The following is a 27,574-nucleotide window of genomic DNA, read 5'->3' on the forward strand; positions in this document are numbered from 1 at the left end:
AAAGAGATTAAAAACAATCAACAAGGCACACTGCTCTTTTCAGAGATGAAAACCACATAAAGCAAATAGAAGCTCCTTCTCTGAATGGAGAAAAGGGATTAGAGAGGCGACGTGAGGTCGAAGGGGATGGGTGAGGAGAGACGGCACGGGAAGGAGGCAAGGAGAGGCGAGGGGTTAGGTGAAGCGGAGGCTGGTGGGCGTCATCCTTCCCGAAACACTGCACAGGACTCGTGATCTGTGAGAGAGCACAGCTGACTGACCTTCCCCTTTTCATTTCTTTTCATTTCTATCCGTTTATTTATTTTTATTTTTGGCTGCACTGGATCTTCGTGGCGGTACATGGGTTTCTCATTGCAGTGGCTTCTCTTGTTGCAGAGCACGAGCTCTGGGGCTCGTGGGCTCAGTAGTCGTGGCTCATGAGCTCTAGAGCGTGGGCTCAGTAGTTGCGGCCCTCGGGCTTAGCTGCTCCACAAAATGTGGAATTTTCCCAGTCCAGGGACTGAACCAGTGTCCCTGCATTGGCAGGTGGATTCTTAACCAATGGACCACCAGGGAAGTGCTGCCTGTTTCTTTACTCTGCAAACCTACAGAGTTTCTACAGAGACATAAGCCTCTACAGAGTCTGTACATAATCAACTGAAGCTTTGTTTTCTTCAGGCCACAGGTCATCTTCATATTCTAAATTCTAAGGGAAAACCACCTGCTGTTAACCCCCTAGAATGGCATTCCAGGGAACTTATTAAAGCAGGTGTTTTTTTTTTTTTCCTTTCAGCTGAGAACCGAGGGTGACATTAATGATGACCAAGAAAAATCAAATCCCACTTGTGTAGTTTCTAGCTGACGGACATTTATTTAACAGAATCCAGCATCCTCACTGTTGAGAATTTCTAACTTGGAACAGACATGCAGAGCTGGGTTTCCAAGGTCTCACGTGTGTGCCTCCCCGGCTGCCTGGCCTGAAAGCTGGAAAGGCTGAACATTTGCCACAGGAGAGTGGCAATAAAAGTAGACCAGTACCGCAGTCTCATTCCCTGCCCATCTCTTTCTCTGCCCATTTCCTTGACTCATTTACTCCATCATACTGCCAGTGTTGGACTTGACACCTGAGACTGCTCCTCCCCTGCTGACCTGCCCCCTACTAATCTAATCTTGCCTCCAGGACGTGACTAGCCTTTTTGATCACCTCCGTCCCAGAAATGTTGTTACCTATGCAAACCACAGATGGTCAAGCCAACTTTTCATGGAGACATGAGAGAAGTAGGCAGTCAGGTGTGTTTACCAGCCCCAATGCTGGACGCCACATCCTTTGAGTCATCAGGACTCAGCACCCAGTCTTAGACTAGGAGAATCCTCTTGTACTTGGTTAGAAGGAAATGCTTTCTCTATGAAAACAATCCACCCTTGCCATCCTTAGATCCTAGCAGTGGGAGTTAGTGTTGGGGACTCATCTTCACTGGGCACCTACTACTAGATGTATTCCATCTAGGGCACTCTGTCTTTACACTGAACAGTCTGCAATGACTCATTTCAGGAGAGCATTGAAGTTCCTTGTGGTAATCTGCATCTCATTGGAATTAAAGGCTTGAACAAGTCAATATGTACTATTAGAATAACTAACTCATTGCGTGAGTCCATCCCATCAATTAAGGAGGTTTTCCCAAGAGACTCCGTTCTGTTTACTGCTGGATACCTTCTTCCCAGAACTATTTTTGATGTTTTTTAAGGCATGATCTGGTCTGATGTCGGTGCCTGTTCCCACAGCAGCCAGCACAGCACACACCTGGCTCATAGTGAGTACTTTAAAAAGAGCAGTGAATGAGTGGGCAGAAACGTCATCAGCCTTAAATGCCAACCAACAGAAACAGAAGAGCATGGAAAACTCCCTAATCGTTTGAGAGCTGCTCCCCGGGTATATCAGGTCTCCACTGTGCCCAAAAGGAAGCTGGGCACAAGAAGCCCTATTTTCTCATCTGACAATGTTCTCTTCATTTCTCCTTTGTGTTCTGTATTTTAATGTGAAGTTACCCCGCACACAAATGGTCATCGCAGGGATTCCTTCATTGTGACTTGTATCCGTAGCCAAATGAAATGACATCCAATTCCATTGAACTCTTAAATTTTTTATTGATGTTTAGTTGCTTTCCAGTGTCGTCTTAGTTTCTACTGTATAGCCACGTGATTCAGCGATACGTGTACATATATTCCCCCTTTGGTGGATTTTCTTCCCGTTTAAGTCACCGCAGAGCATTCAGTAGAGTTCCCTGTGCTGTGTAGTAGGTTCTCATTAGATTTCTGTTTTGTACATAGTAGGGTATATATGTCAATCCCAGTCTCCCAGTTCATCCCACCTCTCCCCCTTGGTGTCCGTACACTTATTCTCTATGTCTCTGTCTCTATTTCTGCTTTGCAGATAGGTTTGTCCGTACCGTTTTTCTAGATTCCACATATATGCCTTAATATGTGATACTCATTTTTCTCTGACTTCACTGTATGACAGTCTGTAGGTCCATCCATATCTCTGCAAATGGCACAGTTTTTTTTCCTTTTTATGGCTGATATTTCATTATGCCATATTTTATGGCATAATATTTCATTATGTACTATACTACATCTTCTTTATCCATTCCTCTGTTGATGGACATTTAGGTTGCTTCCATGTCCTGGCTATTTTAAATAGTGATGCAGTGAACATTAGGATGCATGTGTCTTTTAGAATTATGGTTTTCTCCAGATATGCCTAGGAGTGGAATTGCTGGGTCATATGCAGTTCTATTTTTAGTTTTTTAAGGGACCTCCATACTGTTCTCTATAGTGAGTGTATCAGTTTACATTCCCACTAACAGTGTAGGAAGGTTCCCTTTTCACACCCTCTCCGGCATTTATTGTTTGTAGATTTTTTTCTTGATGGTCATTCTGACCAGTGTAAGGTGGTACCTCATTATAGTTTTGTCTTACATTTCTCTAATAATTAGTGATATTGAGCATCTTTTCATGTGCCTCTTGACATCTGCATGTCTTCTTTGGAGAAATGTCTATTTAGATCTTCCACCCAGTTTTTGATTGGGTTGTTTGTTTTTTTATACTGAGCTGCATGAGTTGTTTCTATATTTTGGAGATTAATCCCTTGTCAGTTGCTTCATTTGCAAATATTTCCTCCCATTCCGAAGGTTGTCTTTTCATCTTGTTTATGGTTTCCTTTGCTGTGCAAAAGCTTTCAAGTTTAATTAGATCCCATTTATTTATTTTTGTTTTTATTTTCATTGCTCTAGAAGGTGGGTCAAAAAAAAATCTTGTTGTGATTTATGTCAGCAAGTGTTCTGAATACTTCTGTCATGAATTTCACTATTAATGCCTCCACTTAAGTTTTTTATATTTGCCTGATACACCTCTATCAACCTGTAATTTCAAACCTTTTTTTGTCATGTGTTCTATGTGCTTCTTTTGAAAATAAACATAATTGGATTTTGATTTATTAAAAAGTGAGAATATGGTATTTTTACTGCTCTATTGTTCCAAATAAGCCTACTGAGGTTTTAATCACAACTCCCACCCTCCAGCAATAGTATTTCAACTTCTTGTTTTTGTAAATAAGTACAACACTCTTACCAATCTAGAATTTTATTGTTATTCCAATATTTTGCAATTCAGACATTTGATTGAGAATAAATCTTAAGATATATACACCTTTTTATAACAAAATTTGTACATTGATTTAGACATTTCCAGGTTTAACTGATTCTAGTATTTACCACCAGCTCTGTTCTTACATAATGTCTCCATTCTTCAGCTCTTATTTTTGTTTCTCAGTTGTTCAGTAATATTTTTCCAGAGGATATAAGTATAAGGGGCATAAGGGAGGTTATTGCCATGGGCCCCCTTGCTTAGCTGATGAACCTCTCGCAGACTGGGGCAAAATGGTGAGCAGAGTCCACTCCAGGAATTCCCATGGTTTCCACTCAGTGTCCCTCAGGCTGTTCTGCATCTCTGTCCCCTGTGTCCACGCTGCTCTCGCTGATGCTATTTGCACACTCTCCTCTTCTACTTCAGTGCATGAAATCCAGAGATCTTAGAACTGCTGCTCTGTGATAGTAACTAAATCATCTGTACCGTTAGTTTTGACCGTCACTTCTTCTAATAAAGATTTTGATTATGGACATTGTTTGCTCTCCTATATTTCCTATGCATTCTTCCAGGGTTTTTTTATTCCTTCTTTTGACTCCTTTATCATAGTATCTGATTCTCTTGTATTTTATTATCAGCTAAAAGATGATGCTGTCTGCAGTTGTTTTCTGTTTAGTATAATATAATCCTTAATGAATGCTGTCACACAGACAAGGTGAATAGCAGATGTCACTGTGCATATTCTGGAGGGTGGGGTGCTTCTCGTGATGCACCATGTTTGCCGTGGCAGCCTTGGCACTCAGCCTGGCACCCAGCCTGTAACAGGTGTTCAATGTGAATTTGTTGAATGAATGAACAGATAAATGGATGATCAGCCATTGATAACTATTATCATCAGAATTATGATTATGATTAATTTTATTGCACACAAAAATGTTCACCATTAAAAAGGTAGAACTGTGGGTAATCTCAATAGCTATAGATCCGTCAAACATTGAGCGCCAGTTGTGTACCAGCCCAGTGCTAATGTCTGACACCTTCATAAGTTCAAGTGAGGAGACTGGGAGGTACCCAAGGGGAAGGGACTGGGATTATGTAGAAACTGGAAGAAGTGAGGAGGAGCCGTTTACTCTTCCAGCTGAAGACCTGCTGGCCTCTTTCCGTGCAGATCCTGCTGTGTCCAGTGGGCAGGCTGGGTTTAAGAGGCCTCATGATGCCTGCCTTCCGGGGCCATCCCACCCTCTCACTCCCATCCAGGGGCATCAGCCTGGGATGTCCTAAAGCCACATCACTGATGGGAGAACATCTGAATCCTGTTGGGGGGACCAGTTTGGGGAAGTCAGGACCCAAAGAAACCGTTAGAGTTTGGTTCATCTCAGTGCTGTTGGCCACACTTCCACTCTATGTCTAAAATTGTTTTTCTAAAGGTACACATGTTGTGACATTAGGATGACATGGACACTGCCTCCCGCGCTGTCCTTAAACATCTCACGATGGTTAAAAAAAGGGACCGTGTGGTGATGGATCTTTATATGCATAAAGATTCCACAAGTTGCCAGGCACTGCTGCTATATCCTCGCAGTGTAAGAAAGAACATGCAAGACTTCATTCCTGTGAACTGTTCATTTTGCTAGTAATTGACCAAAGTCTTAAATGGTCGAATTTGGGAGGAAAATGTGAAAAATAAAAGGTAGCCAGAGGAAAGAGACTGTTCCTCTTAAATCATCATGATGTTTGCAAGTGTTTTGGTGATTTCTAGAGTCACGACATTGAAGTGATTTTCACAGAAATAATTTTGTTGTGCTCCAAAGAAGAGATATGCACTTCAGGAGCCCTTCAAGATCATACCTTAGTGGAGAGAAATGACAATATAGGAGAGTGTTTTCACTGCATAAATAACTGGCCAGATGGGGGAGGATGCTAATTCAAGGTGGTCTTTTATTATATTTTTAGTTATTCCCTTCAGGTCCAGGTCACCAGCTAGATGCTACTTAGTAATACCATAACCAATAGATTCTGAATATATACACTTCCATGTTCTCCTGAGACCTTCTGTGCTTCATTTATTTTCTCCTTGTCCCACCTGCCAAGAAATTAAAAAGCTGCCTAGGGCAGAAGGAAAGGGGAGAAATTAGTCAAGGTGGAGTTGAGGAGACAGAAAGTAGACAGTGCATTCTGGATTCACTTTAAGCATTTTCTAAACTTGCAGCTGCAAAACGTTTTCCTGGCTGTAATGTTGCTGAGTTATGCTTTCCTGCTTGAAGTTAAGACCAAGTCATGACAGACATATGTAGAAGGGACCCATGATTAATTCTGTGTTTGGAAGCTAGGGATCTCCAGGGACAGGCCATCTCCTGTTACAGACGTGGGACAGAGACCTGTTGGAAGATGCATGTAGGGCAGGAATGCTCCACTGACCTATTTTAGAAAGGTCCCTTTGCTTGCACAGCCACAGGGATACCACATAAATGACAGAACTGGGCCAGCAGTGAAAGAAAATAGGACAGCCCTTCGTGTGTGTCTGGGGCTCAAAGCATCCAGCAGGTGTGTATGTGTGTGTGTGTCTGTGGGAGACACCTACGCACTGGCTTCGCTGGTGGTTCAGATGGTAATGAATCTGCCTGCCAGGCAGGAGACCCAGGTTCAATCCCTGGGTGGAAAAATTCCCTAGAGAAGGGAATGGCAACCCACTCCAGCAATCTTAGCTGGAGAATTCCATGGACAGAGGAGCCTGGCGGGCCACAGTCCATGGGCCAAAAAGAGTCGGACACAACTGAGTGACCAACACTTTCTTACGCTTTTCTTACGCACTGTGATGCAGACACTGGTTGCTGAACCGGGAAAAACAAAGCATAGATTATTCTATCATGTGCTAAGCTTACCTGGAAAGAAAACCCAGAAGCTTATAGCTGCCCTGTACTCCTTGCCCCAACAGTGTGACAGCAGGCAAGCACAGGAGTGTGCACGTATATACCTGTATGCTTGTGTGCACACCACACACACACACACTTCGCCTCCAGTCAGGGAAATGTGAGTTTCCATTAACATGGCAGGAACATGGTTTCAAGAGTTGACATCTGCTTCATTCTGATCCCTTATAATCTAATATCCAAGCTCCATAAGGCCATAAGGATAAGTGACGAGAATGACTGACTGTAACCAGAGACAGAAACCAGCCTGAGTTTGACCCAGAAGGACTCTGTCCCTTTGGGTGAGATCACCCTGACAGACCTCTTTGGGAAGGAGATTTCACGGAATGTTTTCTGAGCATCCATTTCCTCATTTTAGAAATAGAAATAGAAATACCTCTCTGACAGATGTGGCATAGAGATTCAGTGAGACAGTGCCCGAAACAGTGGTGCCCCCCAGTTAGCGAACAGTGAGATCCAGGGATCCCTGCTTTCCTGTCCTGCCAGCCTGGAGGTGTGTGTTGCTGCTGGCCAGCCTCCCTCCCAAGCGCTGGTCTCTCACTTCAGCTACCAGAACTCTGTTGCCCAGATGCCGTGTGGATGTGGAAATGCCTACATCTTCCCACAGCATCGCCTGCCCCCGAAAAACCTGCTGCTTTACTGCTGGCCTCTTCTGCTGGGGCTCATAGCACCCAGAACCTCAAGGCCATCTTTGATTCCTCCTAACCCCTCTCTCTAGGAACCCAGCCATGAGCAGAACGCTCAGTCAGTTCGCCTCTGACTTTTCCACGGCCAGGTCCTTCCTCTGGTCCCGCTGCTCCGGCCCCAGTCCAGGCTTCAGCACACCTCACCTGAGCTGTTTCAGGCACTCCCTAAACTATGTTCTCGTATCCATTTCCACCACCTCATTCCCTTTACACCGCTGCCAACCCTCTTCTGAAAGCAGACTGCCTTCGAATTCCTGCTTTTCTTAGGAATGCTTGCCCTACCTGATTGCCCAAAGAATTGTACTCAAGTCCTTAGCTTGATGCTTATTCTAAATCCTCCAGTAGCTGACAGAGGCAAAGAAATAAGGGCTCTGTACCATCAGATTTATAGAAGTGAAACTTTGTCCAGTGCCCTGACAGTCATCATCACTGGCCCTAGTGAACACCTGAAAGTGGGTCATTGCAAGCAGATTCAAAACACAGAGCTTCAAGACAGATCCAGCAGAGAGGCACAATGGTGCAGAGAGGTCAGGATGGGTATTTGCATTTTGCTCTGCCTTTGGTAGATCGAGTGACCTTGGACAATTAATTTACCTTCCCTCAATCCCAGTGTCTTTTTAAAAATTTTTATTGAAATACAGTTGATTTACAGTCTTACGTTAGTTTCAGGTGTAGAGCAAAGTGATTTAGTCATATGCAGAAATATATATTCTCTTTTTACATTCTATTCTATTATAGATTATTATAAGATATTGAGTATAGTTCCTTGTGTTGTACAGTAGATTCTTCTTGTTTATCTATTTTATATATAGTGGTGGGTGTATATTTTAATCCCAAACTCCTAGTTTATCCAGGCCGTGGCTCCTCTGGTTAACTATACATTTATTTTCTATGTTTTTGAGTCTATTTCTGTTTTGTACACAAGTTCATTTGTAACAGTCTTTTGATTTCACATATAAGCCATATTGTATGGTATTTGTCTTTCTCTGTCTGGCTTTCTTCACTTGGTATGACCATCTCTAGGTCTATACATGTTGCTGCAAATGGCACTATTTCATTCTTTATTATGGCTGAGTAATATTCCATTGTCTATATGTACCACATCTTCTTTATCCATTTATCTGCCAATGGACACTTAAGTTGCTTTCATGTCCTGGCTATTGTAAATAGTGCTGCAATGAATGCTGGGGTGTATGTGTCTTTTTGAATTGTTTTTCTCTGGACATATGACCAGGAGTGGGATTGCTCAATCATGGTAGCTCTGTTTTTAGTTTTTAAAGGAACCTCCATTCTGTTCTCCATAATGACTTTACCAATTTACATTTCCATGACCAGTGTAGGAGGGTTCCTTCTTCTGCACGTCATCTCCAGCATCTATTATTTGTAGACTTTGTTATGATAGCCACTCTGGCCAGTGTGAGATGATATCTCATTGTGGTTTCTTTCATATTTATTTAGTCTTAGTTGTGGCATACTGGGATCTTTTAGTTATAGCCTGAGAACTCTTAGTTGTAGCTTTGGGGATCCAGTTCCCTGACCAAGGATCGAATCTGGGCCCCCTGCACTGAGAATGTGGAGTGTTAACCATTGGAGCATGAAGGAAATCCCCTCATTGTCATTTTGATTTGCATTTCTCAGTTAGCAGTGTTGAGGATCTTTTAATCCCAGTGTCTTACAAATGAGATTAAAAATAACAATACCTACTTCATGGAATTTACTGATAAATAAATTGATACAAGTGAATGTTCTTTATGGAGTATAAAACTCAAAAATTATTCATTATGGTTAGATATATCTGTTTGTATGAACAGTTGAGCTTAATAGCAGGCACCTTGGGGATGGAGAGGGGGGTATATCAGAGATTAGCCAATCCATTCTTGGGAAAACTGAGGATAAATACAAATTCTTGAGCCCTAAGCTGAAAGAAAAGTTTTGAAGAAAGACAACGAGACTGTGAAAACTGCAGACCTCAGAGAAGAGAAAGAGAAGACAGCAGCAGAGATCATTAATACCGAGGTCAGGGGTGTTCCAGATGGTCATGAGAAAGTGATCATTCAGGAAGACAGGCCTCAAAACTTCAAGCCACACACATGTAACAGAAGGAAAGTTTGCTGGCCGTGGTGTTAGGCCATGAACCGGTGACCCGGAGGGCAAAGGCTACTGACTCGAAACAAAAAGCCCTGAACCGTCCCAACTCCCGCTGCTATTTTTGAAGCTCAGTGCGGGTGAGGGCCGGGAGAAGTGGGGAGAGTTTTTCCACTAGCAGTCAGGAACCGAAATAGGAAAGATCAACAGAGGCATTTATAAACAATGAATGCCATTAATTTTTTTAAGCAAGGAAGGAGTTGGAAAAGATGTAATGTGTCAGGGAGTGGGGAATATAGTCTGCAAGGAAAGGTGGCCCAGGGGGCTTCATATTTTTAATGATCCTTCCTGCTTGCTTAATGGTATTTCAAGTCAACATTAGTGAATTTCCCGGAAAACTTGGAAACCATCTTGTTCAGTTGAACTCATGGTAGGGGAGAGATAGCATGGGTTATTTTTAATCAAGGTCTCATGACTAGAGTTCAACTATGATGGGAAAAATTTCCTGCTTCCCCCCCCCAATCAGAAAACTTTCTAACTATTGAGTGATACCCAAAGTTTGGGGGCAGTTTAAGCTATATTGTCCTAATGCCAAAGCTCCAGCTCTTTCAAGTATACCACACCACGAGGACAGGTCCAGGTAGTTGTCAGCAACTGCTTTGGGGAGGGTTTGAAGAGCCATTGGTAGAGATGGAAGGGGTGATTTCCCAGAATCGACTTTCAGCCCTCTTCCTAGGTCAGGCAAGCATCGGGTGAAACAGTATCTGGCCTGGATTGTAGGGTCCAGAAGCTTGGAGAGTTCTAGATCCCAGCAAACCAGGATGCAGTCACACGGGAATATTGGCATGAAAAACAGGCCAACCAGGTGAAGCCCAGGCAGTAAAGATCTGCAGGCAACTAGACCCCGACAGTTACACAAACCCACAGGGACCAGGGGCCACAGAAGGCCCCTTGCTCCTTCCATAACATGGTCAGTGGAGCCTCAGCATTTTCTCAGCCTGGGTGCTTCTCTGGCCCTGGTCTGAAAAGACTGATCATTTCTAGTGGGCAATAATCTTCTTTGTGCCAAGGTTTCTCCTGGCCACAGGGGTTCTAGAGGCAGATACTCCATATCAAGGGCCCCTTGTGAAAGGTACCTGGCAACGATGAGGGGACAGAGGAGAGCGTGGGTCCTGAGGCAGTGGAAGCAGGGAGAATGTGTGTGCAGGAGGCTTTGAAAAATCCTTAAAAGGGCTTCAAGAAAATGAGACGCTGTTTAGCAATTGAACAAGAAAGGCAGAGGAGGCATGTGAGCAGCCCTCGAGTGCCACGATCCGGCCACGCTGGCCAGGAGCCACAAGTGATCTGGTAAAACTGAGGAGGGCATCAGGGTGGGGCCTGCTGAAAACGAAGCAAAGAGCGTCGGCAGGGGTCCCCTCACAGAGGGGATCCTAAGGAATTCTGATTCGTTTCTTGTGTTAGTGTTTATGCAAAGGCAAACGGCCCGTGAATAATGCTAGCTGCATTATATTACCAGCTATTATTACCCAGCAGAGGTTTGGTTACCACTGTTACTTTAAAAATACTAACTCTGCCATCTTTACTACTGTTTGCTAGTCCCTAGCCTTAAATGCCTGTGGTCTGCCCAGGCACCGAAAACTCGCCCACGGCTTGTGCTCTCATGTCTCTGGCTCAGAGGCCGTTCTGTGATCCAGCCTTCTGGTCTTCGGAGACTGCACATTGGATGCCGACAGTCACCTGATTGCTGCATTCTCCTGTCCTACCCCTGGCCTGTCCTGCCCGAGGCTGGGGGGAGTCCAACAGCTAAACCGATAAGAACAGGGACCTGGAACATCTTGAACTATCTCATCTATATGTACCTTTGAATCTTTTATATATAATCCAAGAAATATTTATGTATCTTTTTCTAGATACTCATAGATATATAATATATATTTCAATATTCTTAGTTTTTTTCACAAATCACAGTAAAGTATCTTTCTGTTTTTAATATTTATTTATTTTGGCTGCATGCACACTCTCTAATTATGGCACTCGGGCTCAGTAGCTGCAGCAAACAGGCTGAGTTGCTCCGCAGCATGAAGGGTCTTAGTTTCCTGACCAGGGATCAGACCCACATCCCCTGCATTACAAGATAAATTCTTAACCAGTGGGCCACTAGGGAAGTCCCATAAAGTATCTTTCCTAATGTCTAACTTATATTAATTTTTTCAAACAAATTGTAGAAGTGATTCTATGGTTGTACTGTCTGGAAGTAAATATTATCGGTAACAATTACAACTATTGTTCACTGCTAAATTAAGTACTGACTATGATTACATTTATTTTCTTATACCTTTCTTTTCTTACTCATTCTCCATATTATTTCTCTAGGTGAGTGACCTCAAGTGCAACCACAGTTTTATCTTTAACTCTGATACTACTAATATATGAAATTCAACCAAGTGTTAAGCAGTGCCTTGATGGAAAAATCTTATCAAAATGAGCCTGTCAATTGTTTCTTAGATGTCTGTAATCAATATCATTTCTTTTAAAAAGCCTTGTGAGGCTTTTTAAAAGCCAAAAGTCATCCACTGTAGTTATTTCAGTTATTTGCATTCAGAAAACCCCTTCAGTATTTTCTCCCAACATCTCTGTATAAACATCTTCGTTCACTGGAGCTTCAGCACTTGGTTTTCTATGGACAGCTCACTTATCCATAGTGGCAAATGATACTAGGCTCCTAAAACAGCTCGGTGCCCAACAATTAATCAGTGTTGTACTTGTTTGCATTGATCCATTCCAAAATCCATCTTAATATCATAGTTCACATTCTTAACAATTTTCAGCTGTAACTCATAGAGCTATCTTAGATTTATCCTAGAAGTTCACATCCCAGGGAAGAACTGATGTGCTGGCCCCATATCCTCCCTATGTCTCCATGTTCCAAGGACCACTTCATTCCAAGGGGCTGACCTGTCCCAGTTTCCAGCATCTTCAACTTTTGCTTTTTGTTACAGTAGTATAGGAGACTAGTTTAAAGATGGTACTGAAAATACTACAATGGAAACTATATCATCTTGCTTCTGAAAGGCAACCACTTTCATCTTCTTTAACAGTTGCTTCTGGCCTTTACGTCAATATCTTAAATCCTGTGCTTCCAGTACTACTAATCCTTATTGACAAATCAAATGCGTCTTGGCTTCCTGCTGTAGAGGATGAGGATTCAGCTCTCACCCTCCAACACGCCTGCCTATTCCTGTCTTTCTCGCGCTCACCTCCTCATAAAGGTGATATCACAATCTTGGCTGCTCCCTTGCTCTCTCACCTTCCCAAGTAGTTATATCACAATTTGCCGTTAACTGGTCACTTTATGCTTTTTTTATGACTGCTACTAACTTCTTTTTTTAAGTTTTTAAAAAGCTATTTATTTATTTTTGGCTGTACTGAGTCTTCATTCTGCAAGGGCTTTTCTCTATTTGGGGTGAGCAGAAGCTACTCTCTAGTTTCAGCACTCAGGTGTCTCGCTGTGGTGACCTCTCTGATTGCGGAGCACAGGCTTCAGAGTGCACGGGCTCAGTAGTTGTGGCTCGTGGATTTAGTTGCCCAGGGCATGTGGGATCTTCCCGGACCAGGGATCGAACCCATGTTCCCTGCATTGGCAGGATTCTTAACCACTGGTTCCCTAGGTAAGTCCCTGTTGCTAACATCTGATTCAAGCATGGTACTATTACATTTCTTTTCTTACACAGGTTTTATGTTGACTCAAATTGAAAGTTGCCTTTATCATTTCCTTGACTTTTCATACACCTGTAATTGTTTTTTTATATGCCCCCATATACCTATCAAATCCCATATCTATTAAGATACCCAAATCTTTAAAAGCTCCATAAACATTTAAGTTTAATTTTCCCCCTAGCCTCATATCATCCATGGCTCCTGTTTAGGGCTATTATAGTGTTGTCATGTATGCACATCATTTATCTCTCCTCTACGTGGTTCTTGTGTTGCACACTGAGTCTGATATTTTCCTCTTTCTTGATTTATTTCTTCATCTTGTTAAGGCATATTCTTCACTAGTATTCTAAGGAAGAGTACGTGAAAAGTATATAGTTTTAATTCCTTGAAAATCTGAATATGTGTTTATGCTACCTTCATACCTGTTGGTAATTTGACTGGGTATAAAATTCTAGGTTAGAAATTATTTTCTCTCAGATATTTGAAATTCCACAGTTTTTAAAGCTCTGTGATCGTCTAGTTTCCAAGTTGCTATTGAGAAATCCAATCTTCATCTCTTCTGCTAAACTTCTTACAGTACCTCCAGTTGCTGTCTTCCAAAAGTATGTCGAACTTTCTTATACCCTTGCAACTCCTTCTGATATGATAATCCTATTATTGGGGGTCTATATCATCTTTTTTTCCTTGCTAATTTGAATGGAGTTTTGGTATGAGTAAGTAGGAAACTCCTGTGACTTGTCCACCATGCTTACTCAAAATCCACTTATACTTTTATGTTTCTAAGTATGTAAACCCATGTTATCCCCTTTGTATGTATTATGATGCTCTTACTATTAGCAACCCTGATAGTAGTTAGTACTGTTTCCATTTGACGATAAGACAGCTGGGGCTCCAAGAATGTTAGTTTAAAGAGCCTGAATGAGGGATTCACATTTAAAACCATACTTTTCCCACCCTACTGAGGCATAAGGGTCATGTTCAGTGATGCCTTTGTGATGGAGGTTGCTGGTAATAAAACAAGTTAGATCGTAGCTTCTCCCTATCTTGCTACAGTAAACTAATGCCACTGCTGGGAGGTAAATTATTCCTTTGAACTATTCTCTAAGTCACAGAATACAAGCTTTCCTCCTCAATCACTCTTGTTATTACACAGTAGAAATTGGAACACCTAAAACCGAATAATTGCTAGTGATCTGACTCATACAGTGGAGTGTGTTAGAACAAACAAGGAAAACTGAAATTACAGTGTTCAAGTCTGAAGGAAAATATACCTTAATATATAATGGCTCTATTTCAGAGTCCGGCACACAGTGAAATAACTTTCCTCTTTGAAGCTTTTAGTTACATTCTCACATAGGGCACAAATAGCATTCTCCAATTTGAAAACAAAAATTAAGTTACTGCTTTCAAAGTCCAGTCTTTTGAAGGCATTGCAGTCTTTCAAGTAAGTGCTTATTGTCAAAGTGAAAAAGAGACTGTCCAACTAGTATTTGTGAACAAACAAACATATCCAGTAATTTATGGTGCGTTTATATGTCACTTCAACTTTCTGTGTTTGTAATAGCAAACACTTTTTTGTTCAATGTGCCTTCAGGATGGGATTTTCAGGTAATACCTCCTGAAGAGTTTCTAGGACTTTCTTCTGTCAAGGGTTTTCTTGTTGATTTTGTTAGCTGAATGTCAGGTTCTCATAGTTCCTTATTTTATCATTTCGTTATCCCCAAGTGCTCTAGTGGTAAAGAACCTGCCTGCCAATGCAGGAGGCATAAGAGATGTGGGTTCCATCCCTGGGTCAGGAAGATCCCCTGGAGAAGAGCAGGCAACCCACTCCAGTATTCTTGCCTGGGAAATCCATGGACAGAGCAGCCTGGTGGGTTATAGTCCATGGGGTCACAAATAGTCAGACATGACTAAAGAGACTTACCACATCCCCAAGTGCATCCTCTTGTCAGTGAAACAATCAAATAAAAGGAGGAAATGTCTGGATCAAGTCAAGAAAGACTGAAACTAAGCAGGACTTCCTCGAACCCGAGGCAAGTCACTCTACTGCTTGAACCCTCAAGCTTCTCATCTGTGAAATAGGTGGTCTCCAAATGCTTTTCACACCATCAGTAAAACCATTTCAATTAATTATGTGAATCAGTCACTACTGATTTCAGCACATGTGTGACTGATGATAAAATACAGAGTTTGTTCATTAATTTCTTTAATGCATGTTTATTGGGCACCGAACCCAGAGCTGGTATATAGTGGCAAATAGCCTTAGCCTCACTGAGTTCATAGTTCAGATGGAAAAAAAAAAACTCAAATAAGTAATAATTGTGATAAATACTGTGAAAGATAACAACAGAGTGCCATGAAAAGACTAATAGGAAAAAATATAATTTAGACAGGGAAAGGGGAGTGTTCTAAGAAGCCTTCATTGAAGAAATGCCAAGCCACCCTAAGGATGAGGATCAGTGACACAAGTGAGGAGGGACAGGCACAGTGTTCCACACACACAGGGCAGCATGTGTAAAGACTCCCGGAGATTCAAGAGCTTGTGCATTTAAGGAACTTGAAGAAAGCCATGTAGCTATACTCTGGTGAAGGTTCCCACCAAATCGTACAAAGTCTTGCCATGATGGTAAGCATTTTGTATAACATCAGAAAGGCAGGGAGAACCTCCTGAGAGACAGTTAAGCAGGGAGAAGGGGATTTGAGTACGTTTGTCTGGCCTTTCTACACACCAGGGAGGAACATAAAAATAGATAAAGGCAGTTCAGTCAGGAACATAAAAACAGGTAAAGACAGTTCAGTCACCATCCAGACAAGGGATGGTGGTGGTTTGGATGAGGAGGTGCAGGTGGAGGTGGATCTTACGTATCTCAAACTCTCCTCACTTTGGACAGGCTTCTCTGTCCATGGGATTCTCCAGGCAAGAATACTGGAATGGGTTGCCATGCCCTCCTCCGGGGGATCTTCCTGACTCGGGGATCAAACCCAGGCCTCCCGATGGCAGGCAGATTCTTTACTGTCTGAGCCACCAGACCTGCCTGCCAACTACGACATGCAGAGGGAGACCTGTGGGCTCCTGGGTCACAGTACATGGACATACTAATTCCTGTTGAGGGAGGCCCTTTGCCTTTCTAGCTGGTCTTCTCAGGCAGCATTCAGCGTGGTCCACAGGAGGTATTCACACATCCCCTTGCTGACAAGCTTTTAGGGTGCAGGCCTCGCCTCTATGGCTATGTCTCCCGGACAGGATGCCAGGACCACCGGTCACCCGTATCTCTCACCTGTATACTCTCCCAAGGGTGTGGCCACAGCCCTACGGCCAAATCTCCTCCAAACCCCCTCAGTAGGAGGAGACAGAGGAGAAAGCACCACATTCTTCTCATTATGTAGAGAAGGATCGTTTTAGGGATAAAACCCTTAATGCCCAAACAGCTCTGCAAAGAAGTGCTCCCTCCAGTCTCCCACTTCCCTTCCTCTTTCCTAATAGGATTGAATTGCTCGGTCACTTAGCTGTGAAATGCATTTCGGCACCAAATTTTTAAGGCCCGCCTGGAAGCCAAGCACCTATTTCCCTTTAATAAATCAGAGCAGATAGCACCTCTTGTGCCATCTGTGTCCTCTGTCCTGGACTCAGTGGAGACACAACACAGCCCATTTTAACATCCTCTCCTTGTCTCCTTCTAGCCACTTTCTAAAACAACAAATGAGGTACCCAGCTCCGCCCCCACCTTCCTGAAGCTGCCACATCCAGCGCCCTGGTCTGTCCTCCCCGTGCCGTTCCAGCACTGCTGCCATGGGCCTGGGGCAGCAGCACAGTTCCCTGGGTGCCTCTCTCCTGTCCTCCCCTCTTCTGCTTTCTTCCTTCTCACCGTGCTACGACACCCTGTCCCAGGACACTTAAGTGACTCGCTGCAGAGGTGGTTTAATTGCCACCCACTGCCCTTCCTCCTCCCCGAGGCCAGGGCTGGTGTCTGATCGAGCTCTCTCTCTCCCCACTTCAGAGCATCTTCAGCCCTGACATCACACAGACCACACTGTTCCCCCTGTATTGGGTATTTTCCAGAGAGTTTGCCCAAGAGTTCAGACTCTGTGATAGGAATTCAGGTAAATGGACAGAATGTCTGGACTTGGGCTACTTAGTGAGGTACATAAAAGAGCAGAAATGTGACCCATGTGAAGAGCCAAGAAAGTGGGATTTGCGAGTTTGAATTGAATGAGTGATGAAAGCAGAGAAGATTGAGGTTTCCTGGAGAAATGAACAGGAAAGGAGCGAAGGGAAACCAGAACTGATACTTTGCATAGAAAGTAGGGAAGAAGGTAAAGAATGCGCCATAATAGTTTGTCCATTTTGAAAGCTTTGTACAAGTCACAGGAAAGAATTCATACAAGTGTCTGGGAAAGTACGTTGTGTCCTAACCAAATCTCGCCGTATATCCAACAGGAACGAACGCTAAGCATGGACTGCGTTGCAAGGCCTGTAAGATGAGCGTCCACCACAAGTGCATGGATGGCCTGGCGCCCCAGCGGTGCATGGGCAAGCTGGTAAGGGCTCGTGCCCAGAGTGTGCCCCGGAACCCCTGCTCGGGGCACTTGCCTGCCTGATGAAGTCAGGAAGCACCGCCCCACCCCGCCCCAGTCTCTGGCTGGCCAGCTTGGCTTCCTAGTAGGATTGAGTGAGGAGGAGCTTTTTCAACCGAAGAGGTGCAAGTTCTGTGTGTAGAAAAAACTCAGGGTCTTTAGTAAAGTGGACAGCTTGTCTTGGGTCAGGACTTTGTCAGTGTTAGCCCTCAAGTCCCACATCCCAGGACTGTCCAGGTTTTGAAAGTAAAAGTTAGGCATCCCAGGAACCTCCTCAGCCCCAGTTCAATGGGCTGACAGCTCAGAGGATATCAAGAATGGGATGGAGAATAACCACTCCACAGAAGTGGAGTAGTAAAAATCTACACTACTATCATGGATCATGATGGCCAAACCCAGAGAGGGAGCCTCAGCCTGGCCCATGCTGGCTGATTGTCTCATCTCAGGAGTGGGCTTCCCTACTGGTGCTACACAATGATAGAAAGCCACCCAGAACACTTTTGAAAATATTTGAAACGAGGATGGCCAAAGAATTCTGTTACTATAAGGGACCAAGAAGGTCTGCCCTAGAGACACTTAGGTCATGATAGCTGATTCAGAAAAACTTAAGATCTGGCTCACGGAAGAATTCTGTTGTTCTCTATGGCTCCAGGGAAAGCACCTAGGATCAGTAGGTTCCATGTCTTAACAACCAGAGATAATGCCACTAAGGTCCTCCATCCCGGGTTAGTGAGAGTTCCTGCCACCCACGTCCCCAGCAGTGTTCACCGGAGGAACGCTTGCCAGGAACGTTGGAGAGGGTTCTGGGATTCTTGTAGGGGCAGGGCCCTGACATTCCTTTTTGAGTCTGGGGTGAAGCCACGATTCTTAGAGTTCCTCTCTGTACTCTTGACTGGCAATACCCTCTTCTCCAAAACCCCCGCCTCACTTGCTCGCTCCCCCTCCCCCCCCCCCCACCTCCTCCTCCTCCTCCCACGGTGATTCCCACAAGCCAGGGTAGAGACCATGGGTGAGAGGTCCGGGAAACAGAATGGGATCTGGACCTCAGAGCTCATCAGACATACAAGGGACTTGAGGTCTCCCTGTGAGGTCCACTTGCCCACGCCCAGGCCTTTGAATGAGTGTGATAGACCACGTGGTGAGAGAATGCACGAGGGTCCATTTGTATCCTAGGCGATAAGGAGCCCAGCAGAAAGGAGGTGGCAGCAGGCCGCGTGCAGAGGAGAGGCAGGACGGGAGGGCAGGGGTGGGGGGAGTGGGGCTTGCTTATTGACAGCTGTACCTCCCCGCCCCCACCCCAGGGAGAAATTAGAGGCCATGTCAGCATCTTAAAGGGCGACAGGGAGGCGTCCCTAGAGAAGCCAACTGGTTTCATTTTCAGAGTTCTCAAGTGGTTGCCTCCATCTCAGCAGTGACACTGAACCCTTTTCTTTCCCATTCTCTCTCCCCAGCCAAAGGGGTTTCGGCGTTACTACAGCTCCCCCTTGCTCATTCATGAACAGTTTGGCTGCATTAAAGAAGTTATGCCCATTGGTGAGTTGAGACCTTGCTGGGTTGCGTTGGGTTGAGCAGCAACATCCAAGCTGAGGCCTGCTCTCCTCCCGGGTCCCAGGGCCACAGGGGTGGCAGGGGGCAGGACGGAGTGCATTCATTCAGTGGCTAACTGGGTTATGGTCATTTGTTTTGCTGGAGGGGAAACTGAAGGTGGACCAAATTCCCCTGAAGTTTTTCTCCTTGCCCTGATGAAACTTGAGAGACACCCAGGTCCCAAAGGCTGCTGACATGCTGTGCCAGCTCTCAGCACCATGGCAGAGTGGAAGCAGTGTGAATCATGGCTTCCCATAGACCTGGGTCAGAGCCCAGTTCCCCCACCGGCCAGATGTGTATCTGAGCAAGTAACTCAACCTGCTGGACCCTGTACTCTGAAAACTGCAATGGCTGCTTTTCATAATTTTCTGTATGTGAAAATACACAGAGATACATCGTAAGACCAATGCTTGAAAGGAACTCAGTGAATATCAGTTATTCTTTAATGAGGACAAATAATGTCTTACAGATATTTCTGGCTTGAATGTATTCCTCAGCAGTATCTTTCAGTTTACTTCTATGTTTTCTTTCTTTCTGAAAATCTCTACATTTATGTTTGCCTTTTGGTGGAGGCAGGGGGAACAAGTTTTAACCTAGAAATTTACAAACTAGAAAGCTTTTAATTAGAAATTCAGGAAGCCTAGTAATGTGACTTTCTTTCCAAACACTTGCCTCCTCCTGCCGGCTTTGTGTCACGAGGTTTTGTACCTTGGCAAGCAGAGCCTTTCGCTAGAGGAAATAAAGCCGGTCTCTGGGAAGAACCTTGGCATTGGAGCCCTGGGGATGGATAACAAAGAGGAGAACCAGCCAGTCAGGGAACGTTCGGGAGCAGAGAGCGCTGAGTGCAGTGGAGGGTGCCGGAAAATTGGCACAATCATGGGGGGGAGGTGCACATCCCCAAGGATACTTGACCACAGAAGCCTCACTTCCCCAGGGGTCTCCCAGGGGTTAGCGGGTGCGTTGTGTAGAACTTACTTCTGGTGTCGTTAACCCAGGAGAGGAGGTGTGGTCGATGGTCGGCTGTGTCCCCGACTGTGACTTGAGGGAACCCTGTCTCAGATGAGCTTTCTCTTCTGTCGCAGCCTGCGGCAATAAGGTGGACCCTGTGTATGAGACCCTCCGCTTCGGCACCTCGCTGGCCCAGAGGACAAAGAAGAGCAGCTCGGGCAGCGGCTCCGACTCGCCTCACAGAACCTCGGTGATTGCCTCCTCCTCCCTCGGGTAACCTGCCGTGGTCCCAGGCAGGGCAGGCCTGGAGCACCACAGAGGCGTCAGGGGGGGAGTCGCGGGAGTCACGAGGCCTCCAAAGGGGGCTCCAAGTGCCTTGGGGCACTGAAGGGTAACGTTCTGTGGCCGGCCCCCAGAGATCCTCAGAGACCACACTCTTGGCCTCATAATCCTGACCCCCGTGTACCTCCCCCCCTCCATTAGACAGCGTATCTGCCAACACGTAGAAAGGTTTGACCCAAACAAGGGCAGAAGCTGGAATGTCCCAGCTGTGTCCTGTTCTCCTTCCAGCTGCATCCCGGTTCAAGAATACAGCCCTTTCTCACATGTTCTCAGTCCTTTCTCTTTAAAGCAAGATCCACCCTTTGATTTCTTTCACATGAACACTGCCCTCCCCAGAGGCACGGGGTGTTTCTGTCCACGGGTCACATCACCCACACCCCGGCACCTCTCCCACACTTAGTAATAGCAGTAGTGAAGTCACTCAGTAGTGTCTGACTCTTTATGAGCCCATAGACTAGCCCTCCAGGCTCCTCTGTCCATGGGATTCTCCAGGCAAGAATACTGGAGTGGGTTGGCATTCCATTCTCCAGGAGATCTTCCCCACCCAGGGATTGAATTGCAGGCAGAGTCTTTACTACCATCTGAGCCACCAGGGAATCTCCTTCGTTTGACCTGACCTAAAAATGAGTGTTCTGTGCATCTCTGTGACCTGGTATCATCATCCTCTCTGGCTGTCCTAACCAGAATTTTTGTGAATGCCCCAAGATGCCACCCAGCTCTGTAGCAGAGAGAAGGCACTTCAGAGATAGGTCTGACCTGCTCACCTCAGCAGCAGCGTCCACTCCTGCGGTTCTGAGCTCGCAGGAACTAGCTCAACTAACTAGTTGGTTAGCTAGTTTTAGCACAGAGACATCCCAGGGACCACTCGGCAGGAGGCAGTGAACGTTTTCACCTCTGCATTTGTGACTGGTGTTTGGAGCAAGAGGAACATCACAGGCACACTTGAGGGATGTCCAGGCTGCTTTTGTGTCTGTGTCTTGACCCTACAGACTGGTTTTAGGGGCAAAAAAGCATAGTTTTCTGTATGTCAGTAACTTGTTGGTTCATCATAGTCCGCTTATACTTCCTGGCACTGGTTCCACTGGTAAATATTTCCTGGAATTTTGTTCTGTGAAGGCATCGTTCTGAGAGCTGCAGGGAGACAAAGACAAATCAAATTGTGCTTAAATATCTGTCACTTCACTCTTTCCCTGGAGCCCAACTTGCCTTGGTGGAAGCAAACAGAAACAATTGATCGCTCCTTTAAAATGACTTCGCTTCCTTCCTGCAGGGTCAGTGGTAATGAACTTCAGCCTCTTGCCATTCTGGCAGTGTTGTTATGTCCTGAAGCAAACATATTCCCACGTAGCAAAGGTTTCTTTTCTTCCAGGGCTATAGAGGCATTTGCTTTACATTGTCGGGAAGTGGCTGCCTGGCTGTTTCTAAATTATTAGGTTTCCTCTCATGTGCTTTCAAACGCTGTAGAATATAAAAAGCTTGATGGCTTTGGGAAAGCCAGCAGAAACCAAATACAAAAACTTTCTAAGAGTTGGTTAGCTCGTTTAGGAATGACCTTCAGTTTTATGAGATTAAACTAACATCATCATAGCAACTTTTGTTCAGAAACAGTGAGCTGCAGAGAAGGGTCCAAGTGACTTAGAGACCCTGTGACATTTATTTTTTTCTTCTTTCTGATGTGTCGTGAAAGGAAGAATGGCTGAAACAAATCTTAAAGCTAAACTGTAACAAGACATCAGTCTCAGACAGGCAGCACTATAGGACTTTAGAGCTGATGAGAAGAGCTAGGAAGGCCGACTTGTTCCTCTCTAGTGAGATGTAAATTGTTTTAAAAGTATGTGACTCTCTTCTAAGGCCCCCTGAATTCCTCTTTTAGAGAGGTGAGGGGCTTTTCTGATGGTCCAGTGGTTAGGACTCTGTGCTTCTACTACAGAGGGCGCAGGTTTGATCCTTGGTTGGGGAACTAAGACCCCACATGCCATGTATTATGACCAAAAAATAATAAGAAAATAAGCAAAAATAAGCATCTCCCAGTGCTTAGGAGATGAATCTAGAGGATGTTATGCTTAGTGAAATAAGTCAGAGAACGACCAATACTGTATGATAATCACTTATATGTGCAATCTAAAAAATAATACAGATGAATGTATATGCAAAACAGAAACAGACTCACAGATATAAAAGCAAATTTATAGTTCCCAAAGGGGAGAGGGACAAATTAGGCCTATGGGATCGACAGATACAAACAATTATCAAGTAGATAAGCAGTTAGGATATACTGTATAGCACAGGGAATTATAACCATTATCTTGAAATAACCTTTAATGGAGTATAATCTGCAAAAAATACTGAAGTTTTATGTTGTATACCTGAAACTAACATAATACTGTAGATCAACTCTGTTTTAAAAAAGAGCATGGTCTCTGGAGACAATACCAGAGGTCTAACCCCAGCTCTACCACTTAGGAACTCTGAGACTTCGAGTTGAGTTCCCTCTGGGCTTCAGATTCCTATCTGAAAAATAGATCTATCATAGAATTATTGTGAAGCATAAATGAGACAGTTCATATAAAGTACTTAAAAAGAGCAGGCGGTAGATGATTGGTTATAATTAGCTATTTAGAGTGCTGCTTTATTATTGTTGTTGTTATTTCTGTAACCTAAATAATGACTATGAAAAAAAAAGTGAAAGTGTTAGTTGCCCAGTCGTGTCCAACTCTTTGTGACCCCATGGATTCTAGCCTGCCAGACTCCTCTGTCCAGGGGATTCTCCAGGTGAGAATACTGGAGTGAATAACCATTTCCTCCTCCAGGGGATCTTCCCGACCCACGGATCAAACCCAGGTCTCCCAGATTGCAGGCAGATTCTTTACCATCTGAGCCCCCACAGAAGCCCTATAATGAATATAGCCCTTCCTATACATAAGAAAGGGCAGAATAAGTATTGATGTTACTGAAACAATTACTTTTTGCAGCAATGGAAACAGGCTTTAATTCATACCTAAGTAATGCAACCCTCAAAAGTGCATCTTGTTCTCCAGAGTTAATGTTCAGCACTCACCTAGAAAAAGCTATAGTTCTACTGAACACTTTAAGTAACAGGATGTGGGCAGGAATTCTGATTTGTCTCTGTCGTCTCTTCCTGGGAAGCAGCCTAACTGTAGCCGGTGCATATAGGCACTCGTTCACCTCTCACTGATCACCTTTCTTGTGCCAGCCCCTGAGCCTGCCCCCGACACCAGGAGGGAGGGACAGTGCTCGAGAGGGAGAACACAGCCTCTCTGAAGTTAGCCAAACAGACAAGAGAGCAATGATGAGATGCTTAAGACAGTATCGTGAAAATTCACCTTAGTTCTTCTACTGGTATCACAGTCTCTGCTCACTCAGTCACTTAAATGACATTGCTTATTCGCTGCTGTTCCCTCTTTTCAAGACTTCAGATCTCGTGGAGGTTCCTGAAGAGGCTGATGGGCCAGGAGACGGGTATGACCTGCGGAAGCGGAGCAACAGTGGTAAGTCAGGGCGTGGGAATCAGGCACCACCGCCCAGTGCAAACGGGGATCTCATCCATCATCCAGGTCAGCAGGCAGGCTCACATGACTTCCAGGCCCCTCTCTTTCTCAGCTACCTCTGGAATTCAGGCTGGACAGTGTTTGATAATATGGAGGGGAACGGATAAATTTTGGTGAATTTCAGGAATTCAGTTATAACATTCCCTGAGCTCTGGCTCCTGAGTTCTCAGGCTTTAAGGACATGGAGGTCCTTCCAGACCTTTTTGTTAACATATCACTTTCCCCACTCACCTACGCTGGATGAGCAGGGCATCCCAGAGAGAAAACATCGGAAGGACTCACAGTGATGTGCCTGCTCAGTGAGGGGTGGTGCTGAGGAGTGTGGGCCTCCCCTGGGCTCCTCCCCAGCAGAGATAACTAAGATTCAAAATCTGATCTGCACAATCAAGACAGATATTCCTTATTAATATCATTTAGTTTTCTGATAGCATAAGCCCTTTTTAAAATAATTCCTGGAATACTTGTTAAACACTAACTACATGCTACCACTTGCTAACATTGAGAAAGAATCTCCTCTTAGCTTAAAGAGACATAACCAGCTCCTAATACTTGAATCTTGATGAGCCTCCTTGATGTCAACAACTGCTTAACTTCCTCTCATTTATTAAAAAAAAATAAATTATGAAGTGTTTTCTACCACTAGCTAAACCACATATGTCACAGAACCGTGCTCAGGTCACTCATAACCCAGCAATGTTGCAGGCCGTGACCTGTGTTGTTACCTTGGGCTGAATGCCTTCTCCTGGCAGAAGTTACCGTTCATGGCTCTAATCCCCATGTGGGAAGCACCGGAGAGTGCTGTCTTGGACAGATTTTCCACTTGCCTGGTTGTCCCTGCCTTTTCCAGACTGGAAACAGAACTTCTACATCAAATACCCTATAGCTGCGTTGTCAGCAGCTGTCATACAATGAGGTACCACTTCCATTTCTTTAGCTCTAGGAATTCACTCATGTCTCTTCTCCAGTTAGGATTGTGCCTCTGTGCTGACCCTCCCTCCTAAATAACTGTCAGCATCCATCAGGGCCCCTCTCTTGCCAAGCCTGTACACAGCTGCTAAAGCATACCACTAGAGTAAGAAGCCTTTGGCATCACATGGGGAAAACTATACTTTGGGATCCATGCAGATATCCAGGGAGCACTTAGCAGTGCCATGAGGGAGACAGATCAGAGAGCGCCAGCTGCCGGGGCCCTCGAGGCAGAGCCATAACCCTGCATGCACCCAGCCTGGGTCTGTCCAGCACTGCAGATCCAGCAACTGAATTTGGGCCAGCAGCCCCGGAGTTCATCAGTATCTTAGGACCAAACTCACCAGAGACTGGAATATAAGCCAGAGCTGCGTCTCGGTGCTTCAGGTCTGGTCAGCTGTTCTTCCCCTGAGTCTGATTCTGCCTGTCTCCTGCCCCTGACAGTGGGCTCCTCTGCTGGCTTAATCGGTAGAGAATCTGCCTACAATGCAAGAGACCTGGCTTCAGTCCCTGGGTTGGGAAGATCCCCTGGAGAAGGAAATGGCAGCCCACTCCAGTACTCTTGCCTGGAGAATCCCAGGACAGAGGAGTCTGGCGGGCTGCTGTCCACGGGGTCACAGAGTCAGACACGACTGAGCAACTGACACCTGCCCCAGACTCTTTTCGCCAAACCACGGGTGGCCTCTCATCATAACTGCACTGGACGTATTTGGTCCTGGGCCCCTGCCTGCTCTGAAAGTGAAGGCTGGGCTTCCCTTAGTGATCATGTGGCCTTCGAGAGACCTCGCTTCTCTCTGCTTTAGTCGCTTCACCTCTAAAATGACGATGCTAATAACACCAAATCCATAGAGCCTCGTGATCTTTAAATGAGATAATGAATGTAAATACTACCCATTCACTGATGACTCTGAAGCTTCATTCCTAGCATTAGGCCTCTTGGCTGCCTCTGATGCCTGTAGCCTGCTGGACATGGCCATGTGAATGGAGGACAGGCCTCTTTAAGATAATGCACCCAAGTGGACTCTTGAGTCCCTCACTTGCCTCCCCGCCCACCCACCCACTGAAATTGGCTCTTCTTTGTTGCTCCTACTCACTTGTAGGAATGTCATTCTGCTAGATTATCAGGCCAAGGCTTTTGGCATCATCCTTGACACCTTTCTTCTTGCACCTCTTGTCCAGTCTGTTGGCAGATTTTATCTGCTGGTCTTCAGAATCACACCCAGCATGTGCCCACCGCTTCCCCCTCTGCCTCCACCAGCTTGATCCAGCTTGATGGATGCTGTCAGCCATTCCTCAGTAGATGCGGTCTCTATTTGCCCTGGGGATTTCTTTACTCAGAAAGTGGTCTTCTAGGGACTTCCCTGGTAGTCCAGTCAATGCAGGGGACATGGGTTCCATCCCTGGTCCAGGAAGATCCCACATGCCATGGAGCAGCTAAGTCCATGCGCCACAACCACTGAGCTCGTGTTCTAGAGCCCATGTGCCACAGCTGCTGTGGCCCGTGCTTCTCTAGGGCCCACGTGCTGCAACAAGAGAAGCCACGGCAATGAGGAGCCCATGCACAGCAATGAAGAGTAGCCCCCGCTTGCTACAACTAGAGAAAGCCTGCATGCAGCAGCAAAGATAGCACAACCGTAAATTATTTTTTTTAAGGGGATCTTCTCAGAGTTTTAAATTATGAACAACCATATTTAAGAATCATCACTATGAAGCACTATTGCTATTATTGAAGTCATCATAAGGTCACAGAGTGTCAAAGATACAGTCCGGAGCATCACTACTTCATGTGTGGCCCATGGACCAGCAACCTGGGCAGAACGTGAGAGCCCATGAGAAATGCAGACCCTCAGGCTGCCCCAGCCCTGCAAAATCAGAATTTGCAGATGAATCTGTGGTTCACATTTTTGTTAACACTTGAGAAACAGGATTAGAGACCATTTGGTCCAACACCCTCTCCTCCAACATACACACACAAGGATACATAGACAGACACACACAACAAATACCAGATAGATCAAGGAAGCTGAGACACTGAGTAATACACTCAAAAACACAAGTTGATTATCTGCTGTCTCTTTTTCACATTAAGGGGCATTTTCACAGTCTTATCAAAGAAATCTGTTGAAAGAACTTAGCAAACAATAAATCTCTAAAACGCTTTAGAGATCTATTAAATATTCCTTTGATCAGCAGTAGCTTTCTTCACATGCCCTCTTAGAAGTGAGGGTGAGTAGTCATGCAGCAGTTTGCTTCAAAACGTGTCCCTTTGATTTGGATTTAATGCTCTGTCTGTGCAGTTTGAGAAACAACATAGTTGCTTACATAGAGTCCGAGTTCCCTCTCATCTTCTCACAGTTTCGGCAAGGAGAGCTTCCAGGTCTGTGTCACGTGTTTCACGTGTGTTCTAAAAAGTGCGCAGGGCACACAGGTGTTATTTCTGCCAGCCAGGTGTTGTGTCAGAATTCGTGAGGAATATTTCCAAGGCCACCTCAGAAGAAGCACAATTGATGCTCATGTGTTTACTGATAAAAACGCAGTCTCTGCTTTC

At 44.9% G+C, this 27,574-nt stretch overlaps 1 protein-coding gene across 4 annotated transcripts in view; it reads left to right on the forward strand.

The window, feature by feature from the left end:
• Positions 1 to 27,574, forward strand: part of STAC (SH3 and cysteine rich domain) — a 112,468-nt gene that overhangs the window by 47,832 nt on the left and 37,062 nt on the right. For all 4 annotated transcript variants that reach the window (XM_061127746.1, XM_061127748.1, XM_061127747.1 and 1 more), the window contains exons 3-6: positions 17,478 to 17,578; positions 19,066 to 19,147; positions 20,284 to 20,399; positions 23,922 to 24,000. In XM_061127746.1, coding sequence (XP_060983729.1) covers positions 17,478 to 17,578; positions 19,066 to 19,147; positions 20,284 to 20,399; positions 23,922 to 24,000 — 378 coding nt within the window. The remainder of the gene's footprint in view (positions 1 to 17,477; positions 17,579 to 19,065; positions 19,148 to 20,283; positions 20,400 to 23,921; positions 24,001 to 27,574) is intronic.

Source organism: Dama dama, chromosome 24 (genome assembly GCF_033118175.1).
Source record: "Dama dama isolate Ldn47 chromosome 24, ASM3311817v1, whole genome shotgun sequence".
Taxonomy (NCBI): domain Eukaryota; kingdom Metazoa; phylum Chordata; class Mammalia; order Artiodactyla; family Cervidae; genus Dama; species Dama dama.